This window comes from Simochromis diagramma, unplaced genomic scaffold (genome assembly GCF_900408965.1).
Source record: "Simochromis diagramma unplaced genomic scaffold, fSimDia1.1 OVJJ01000361.1, whole genome shotgun sequence".
NCBI lineage: Eukaryota > Metazoa > Chordata > Actinopteri > Cichliformes > Cichlidae > Simochromis > Simochromis diagramma.
Window position 1 is genome coordinate 7,080,836 of NW_024386860.1, and position 8,000 is coordinate 7,088,835.

At 37.5% G+C, this 8,000-nt stretch overlaps 1 protein-coding gene across 3 annotated transcripts; it reads left to right on the forward strand.

The window, feature by feature from the left end:
* The first annotated feature begins 1,818 nt into the window (after positions 1 to 1,818).
* On the forward strand, positions 1,819 to 4,395 carry LOC120732520 (nectin-4-like). 3 transcript variants are annotated; one of them, XM_040030204.1, is made up of 6 exons: positions 1,819 to 2,037; positions 2,188 to 2,529; positions 2,893 to 2,992; positions 3,313 to 3,347; positions 3,454 to 3,481; positions 3,622 to 4,395. In XM_040030204.1, exons 1-5 carry the CDS (start codon positions 1,974 to 1,976, stop codon positions 3,474 to 3,476), a joined length of 564 nt encoding a protein of 187 aa, XP_039886138.1. In that variant the 5' UTR covers positions 1,819 to 1,973; the 3' UTR covers positions 3,477 to 3,481; positions 3,622 to 4,395. The 3 variants fall into 3 exon arrangements, with proteins under 3 accessions (XP_039886138.1, XP_039886137.1, XP_039886136.1); XM_040030202.1 differs by having other exon boundaries at positions 1,821 to 2,037; positions 3,448 to 3,481; XM_040030203.1 differs by having other exon boundaries at positions 3,448 to 4,395.
* Positions 4,396 to 8,000: the final 3,605 nt, after the last annotated feature.

Sequence of the window (8,000 nt, forward strand, 5' to 3'; positions counted from 1 at the left end):
GCAACCAAAAACACTCCTTGATCGAACATATCTAACAGTATAGAAGCAAGAAACAATCAAGTCAAAGAGAAAACCTTTAAACAGAATAAACGTCCAGCAAACTTCACTTTCACAACCACAATCTAGTCCTGTATTACATGTTTTGTGTGTGTTTAAGGCTGTTGTTAAGTTTGAGGATTTAGAAAAGAAGAAAGAAAAAAATGAGCACCAACCAAACAGTCTACTTGCAATTACTATTCAAGTCTCAAAACTTTGCAACCAAAATGAAACTGGCTGTCATGACTGGAGAAGAAAATGAAGGACCCACCGACATAGACAGGAATAAGACTCAAGAGTAACAGAGCTAACAGATTAAATAACAGAATCTGTCTTAAAACATGATCACTTTCCCAGGTGAAGGAGTCGGGGGGCGGGGTGCTGTCTCAAAATCTCAAAAGATTAGAAGAGCTCATTTTGAATTTAAGTGAATTTCTGCGCAAACAGTATAAATACAACATGTGTCTTGGTTTAGTTCAGAACACACCACAACAGTAATGGGAAAATTGTCCAGAAGACGGTCATCAAGACCCTCCACAAAGGTGGTAAGGTCATAGCTAAAGAGGCTGTTTGCAGAGCGCTGTACCAAAATATACTGACTGTCTTTTAGGTACATTTGAAGTATTTTAATTAGTTCTTGGAAAGGTGACAGTGATGTCTGTTGTTTGAAACAATTGTCAAGAAAAGTTGAGTGAAGAACTTGCGAGAGGTTCACAAAGATTGAATTGAGGCTGGTGTTAGTGCATCGAGAGTCACCACACACAGACATCTTCAGGAAAGTCATGTTAACCAGTAATGCTGAGCAAGGGACAATGTGACAAGCCTCACCTGGGCTGAGGAGAAGAACTGAACTGCTCCTCAGTGATCCAGTCTTCTTTTCAGATGAAAAGAAATTTTGCATTTAATTTGGAAATCAAATTTTAGAGTCTGAATGAAGAGCAGAGAGTCACAGAATCCAAGTGTTTGAAGTCCAGTGTGAAGTTTCCACAGTCTGTGATGATTTTGGGTGCCATGTGATCTGCTGATGTGTCTAAAGTGAATACACAGTCAACACAGCCAACTACCAGGACACTTACTTCATGGCTTTACCTGCTTTATGAAGATGCTGATTTCCTTTCTCCAGCAGGACGTAGCATCCAACATACATGAACTGAACCCCACAGAGAAGCTGCAACATATTATCAAGAGGAAGATGAGAAACACCCGACTCCGAATTACAGTTGAGCTGAAGGCCTCTATCAGAACACCCAGTGCCTCATGCTGATCACCTTCATGCTATGGCACACTGATGAAGTAGTGGTGAGCATATAAATAAATAAACTTTTCACAAGTTGGACATTTCTGTATTGTAAACAAGTTTTGGTGGAACTTGTTCTAAAGATTTGAGACACTGTTTCCTGATTTTAACGAAGCCATAATCATCAAAAAGGGGTTTAATTATTCCACTTTGGATCTAATGCATATAGAATATATGCATCTAAAGTTTGGCTTTTTTAATTAAATTGTGGAAAAATTAAGTTTTATATATAAAACTTGATAATTACAAACAGAACTATTACACATCACAATCTGTTGAACACTTATTTTCTTATTTCCTTCCATCCCATCAAATAAAAAACACAAATAAAAAACAAAATCTCCAATTAAAGATTTATTTATTCTTTTACTTCTAAATTCTCTTTTGGTTGTGTTGTTTTAATTTTATTTTAATTTTGCTTTGTTCTTCTCTTTGGTTTGGACAAAGAGGAACTCTGTGTGCTTACTCACACTTTGTAATTGTGGTTCTCTTTGCCAACACTTTTTCTCGGTGTTTGCCACATGTTGTATCAGTTTGAGTCTCCTGCTGCCAGACTTTGTGTTAACATCAAAGTGGACCAAATCAGGAACACTGTGATTCCTAAGACGTTTTCTTTTTTCCCCGCTGCCTGTTGTGCACAATGAAAATTTGCAACAGAATATCCTTCCTCCTGTTCACGCTTATTTACATTTCATTACACACAGGTAAGACTCTAATGTTTGTACTTCTTTTCTGCACAGTATATTCTAGAATAAATGTTATTAGAATTAACGTTATTACTAAAATAATAGTGGAAAAAAGCAGCTTTTTTAGCCCTAACTTTTTGCCACCATGTCACAATTTAATTTTGGCAGTTCTGGGTGCAAAACAACTCAAAGCCTCGGCTGAAGTGTCTGCATTTATTGGAAATGATGTCACCATGCCCTGCCAATTAAACCAGCAGCCAGAGAATACAAATATTACTCAGGTTCAGTGGACTCTCCTGCAACCAGAACAAGAGGGAGTCCCCCTTATTGTTTATAACAGTCAGCTTGGGTTGAATATTCCCAATTCTCCACTGAGCCAGAGGGTGAAGTTGGCAGGACAATCGCTGATTATTAAGGCTGTGGAAATGGCAGACGCGGGGTTGTACACCTGCAGCATTTCCGCCTTTCCCAGTGGTAAATTTGAAAGAATCACCAAACTTGTTGTTGAAGGTAAGTAAAGTTATCTGATCTGTTTGATTCAGAAACACTAAATTAATATTTTTAAAGAACCCTCAACATTTGCTAAAGTTATACTTTTGACTTTTGCTAATTCCCATGCATTTGGAAAGGATGCATTTGGGGATTGCTATGGGATTGTAATCTTACTGTGAGGCGACTGTGCTAACCTCGTCACATCCGTGCAAATATTTAGGAACAAAGGCTGCATGGAAATAGTTCAACAACATGATTTGTTTGAAAAACAGTTACTCTCATAGGTTTGAATTATTAAATAGCAACATCAGAACTATTACCTTACATCATGTGTCTGAGGTTATAATCTTATTGTTGTGTTTCTCCCATAACGATACCAAGGTGAGATGGCGAGATTACCAAAACTGATCGCTTTTGGAGTATTCTTGCTGATAAATGGTGCCATGATAGCCACGACTTATTTCATAATTAGAAGAAGAAGGTTTGTACAAGTGTGTGTGTGTGTCTGTCTGTCTGTGTCTGTGAGCTGTTAGAAAGCATATTTCTTCCAGGACCAAAAATGTGTCATTATTAAATATTACTGCGCAACGTTTGTCAGCAAGTCAATATTTATAGCTGAGAAAATTCACCGCTGAAATCAGGTGTTTATACTGTAACCAATCACAAAACTCCAGGATGAGGATTTTATCATGACATATTAGTATCACAACAGCATTTTTTAAATGTATTTACTAAACATTTACAGTTGAAATCAGATACTGAAACCATAGCCAATCACAAATCTCTATTTTTATCACTCAGACGTAACGTTGTCTTTGAGCATCGGGTCTACACAGGTGAGTTCTACTTCTCTGAATTTCTAATACAGAGCAGCAATTTATTTTATGGCTTTAGTCTCGTTTCATTTCCTTTTAATAAAACGATTCTGTCTTTCAGATACAGTTGAAACAGTGATGTTAGACTGAAAGAGGTGAGCTCACAGCTGGTTTAATTTAAGATTTCTAGCTCATTTTTTTTTTCAAATTTAGTTACTTTGACAAAAACAAATTTGAAATCAACCTGATGAAAACAAAGAGAATAAAAGCAAGTACTGAACTGTTACACGTGCAGGTACAAGATCTTTTCTGCAGTGATGTCGAGTTCAAACCATCCTGAAATGTACCTCATCCTCCGCTGACAAGCATAAAGAGACTCAGGATGTTACGCTTCAAATGAAGATACTCTTTTACATTACTCATTACAACAGTTACATCTTCATAGCAATGGATACATAAAGTAAAGCCTACAAGATGCTACTGGTCTATATTTCCCTTAAAGCTTTTTTTTTCTTGTCTCAATGCATGCCTGCCGAAAGGGTAGTAAATGCATGCTTGGTTCTGTGGTTTAAAGCAAACATTGGCCAATCTTTGCATTACAGCAAAGTTTTTCAATTTACAATTTCACAATTTGCCTAAAGAGAGGAAGTCACAGGAAGTACTCCTGCATTGCACATTCCCAGAAGGGACACCACTTAAAGGTGTTTTGGGGCAGCAGTGGCCCAAAATGTGGAAGGTTTAATGGGTGTTAGAGTTGTCACTGCAATATATGATTGGCCACCACGGCGCTCCATATATTTGCCTGGTTTGTTTCTCCTGATGGTGTACCTCTGTGAAAGGTATTGAGGGCTATTTGCAATCAAAAGTTTTAGTTGGGTCTTTTGGCTGTTGGTTCCAAAATCAATTGTTGGCTGTGAATATTTCTTCCATGAGCCAGTAGCAGAACAAGCTTCAGCGCAATGGGGACCTCATGTGCTCAATTGATGTAATGCAATTAGCCTTTAAATTTGGAAGTGTTCAAATCAAACTTGATGACCTCCCTATCTTCATATATGTATGTGTGTGTGTGTATATATATATATATATATATATATATATATATATATATATATATATATATATATATATATATATATATACATACACACACACGCACACATATATGGTCGTTAGACATTTCCATATAATGAGTATGCTTGTGTATAAATGAATGTCTTGTAATCTTTTTTTTACCTCATTTATTATAATTTCTCTTTTTATTTTGACTACTTTGGCCGACATTTGATGTCTTTTAAACGTGCTATACAAATAAAAACTTAACTTGACTTGACTGTTAAATTGCTGCACAACATCATTTGTATCATTTGTGTCATTTTCAAAACAGTTGAGGTATTTTCATGACAGAATCATCTCTGCAAAAGACACACACACAAAAAAAATTGAAACCTTTTTCATACATGTCAAAGCAAAGTCAGTCAATCCCTTCAACTCTGCAACCAATCAGTACAAACCGTGTCACCACTAGTTTAAAGACAGACACAAAATCAAACTTTATGGCGTCTGGAAAATTGCCTGCAAAATATGTGTGCCTAGTGTAAAGTAAATAGCATTCAGACATGACAATAAAGTGTGTTTACACAATATCACTGATGAAACTGTACATGGGAAACTATCTTCTTTTTCTTTCAGCTGCTTCATTTCAGGGGTATACACAGCTGATCATCTTACTCCATCTGACTCTATTCCCAGCATCCTCCTCTGTCTCACCAACCCTCTGCATGTCCTTCTTCACATCTTCTATGTGGTCTTCTTCTTTTCTTCCTGCCTGGCAGCTCCATCTTTGGCATACTCTGTCCAGTACATCCACTATCCCTCCTCTGCACACACCCAAACCATCTCAGTCTTGCCTCTCTAACTTTACCTCTAAAACTGTCAACCTGAACTGTCCCTCTGATATATTCATTTGTAATCTTGTTCATCCTTCTCACTCCCAATGAAAATGTCAGCATGTCCAGCTCTGCCTCCTGTCTTTTTGTCAATGCAGTCTTCAAACCATAAATCATAAATCACACTTCACTCTTGTTGCTGTCCTCCTGTCACAAATCCCCCGGACTCTCATCTCCAACCACTCAACCCTTCCTCCAATCTCTTCTTCACGTATCTTGTGCACTATTCTTACATTTTTATCATTTCAGTTCCCTCACTTTCATTCACATACATGTATTCTCTTCATGTCTCCTGCTCTCTTTCATCTGCTCCTGCTCTAGCTCTAGCTGGCAACACTTCCATACCATTCAGAGCCTGTTTAGACTCCTCCCCAAACTCTGTGCAACGTTTAACCAACAATTTTATCCTATAATTACTCTCGTCCTCTTCTTGGTTTCCACAGTGATCCTACACACACTACCATTCGATGCTGTCTAGCGTCATTCTCCCCTGACACCACTTTGCTATCGCTTTTAGATTGCACCTTGTTCCACTTTTATGTTCCTCCCTTTTCTTCACCACATCCATTTCCTTTCTTTATGCAAAATACACCACCATCTGTCCATCCCAATTCCTCCTCCTTAAAATAATGCCTGTCCAACACTTTCTCATCACCTCTGTTCAGTTCACTGACATGTCCACTGAAGTCTGTCCCAGTCACCACTCTCTCCCCTCTGGGAATACTCTGCACCACTTCATTCATCTTACTCCAGACTTCCCCTCTCTCATCTAACTTACATCCAGCTTGTGGGGCATATACACAGACAAGATTCCACATCTCATGTTTGATTTCCAGCTTCAAAATTTTAATAACTCAGCAAGGTGACACCCAGCGAGCATGTTGGTCATGAAGGATGTCACAGATGATGCTTTGTTCTCTCTTGTTCCCCAAGAGTTTTCAGATATCTTGTGTTTATCAGGGTGGTGCTTCCTGAACTCATAATTATGGGAGTGCATTTCCTTGAACAATTACAGAAACAATCCGGTTGAAGTGGAAATGTTTCAAGGCAAAACGTACATCAGGAGCATTTAGACAGATGTCATATAAGCTTGCAGTTAATGCAAACAGAAGAACAGAAAAATCATTGGTGAAATTTTCTGTATAAATCAAATCCTGAAGTTACTGATGCTACTGCAATTTAATCCTATAACAGCACCAGCCAGAACCAATTATAAGAGGCGCAATAGATCCATGCTTTCTTCTTATGCCAACTTCTGACCCACCATCTCAATGCCACAGCAGAACTCAAGACTCATCGTTTCCTCACTTGTTCAACTTTGGTGAATATATAAACTGTAGCTTTAGTTTCTGTTCTCAGCTGACGGGAGTGGCACCCGGTGTGGTCTTGTGTTGTGTGTTTAAGTGTACCTTGGTTGTAATGAGTGTTTATTAGTGTTACTTTTGCCTTCAGCTGAAGCAGTGTTGCTAATCTCATCTAAGCTTACTTGTAGTTTCTTGCATTGCAATGCACTGACTAAATCATGCAAAACACATCTATAATTTTCTTCAAAGCTACACTAGAAGTTGACTTATCTGTCCATCCTTTTGGAGAAAAATAATCTCATTAATATCATCTAACTTGCAATTATATTTACCATAGACAATTGTGGCATTTAAATGTATGAAACTTTGTCAGAAATAGTGAAATATCTCGGCAACTACTGGAAGATTTAAGGTCACTGTTAACACATTATTGTTAATTCTCAGTTTCCCCCTGTTTCTAATCTAGCTTTGCTCGTTTCATCTTTATTAGTTTCAGTGCTCATTTTTATTTTTATTGTAGTGTGTGGGGGGGATGGTATGTTACGTAAACTTTACAAACTTACACTTGCTGGATATATTGGTCAAACTAACCCATGTGCTGCTTTCTGAAATATCTTATAAAAATTAAACTAGTGTGGTGGAAAAACACACTGCCTTTTTAAAATAAATTGTGTGAAATTGGTTTGATATATAATCATATATACTTTTAATGATCTAACAGTATACAATCAAATAACTAACAAGAATAATTGTCAGAGAAATATAATGGAAAATCTTATGTAACAGTATATTTCAATAAAAGTACTACTTTGAGTTTCTGTCCAGCATTGAAGAGCTTACTGCACCAATGCTTTCACAAAGACATGACAAAACTCTACAGTTCAAGGAAATTCAGTTATTATTAATAGCAATAGTAATAAAAACCAAACAGAAACATCTCGCACACTTTCACAGCACAGATTGCAAAGGTAATAAAGTACTGACTTTCATTATGACATATGAAGAAAAGAAAATGCTCTGACAGCAGCGAGTGAGCAGACACTTTCACAACCACAGACTGACACTTTGAAAAAATGTTTGAAAACTGACAGGTGAGTGAGACAGTTCATCAGGCTTAGAGCAGTATGGTAAGTTTGTAACCACGTTTGGTTTTTGTACAGTAAAAAATGCTGCAACACGCACAAACAGGACTGTGATAGTGTCGCTACCCAATGTTCTACACAAGAGAGTCAAAGGTGACAAAATACTGAGAGAGATAAAAGACTACAATTGTTTTTTTTACTACAGCCTGTGCAAAGTCACGGAAAACTACCTACAACTCTAAGAAAACAATCAGGTAATCAGATGATCCCAGGTAAGTGAATAAATGCCAGAAGAGTTGTTGGCTGGGAGAGATTTTCCTTACAGATGGAGTGATGGAGAGC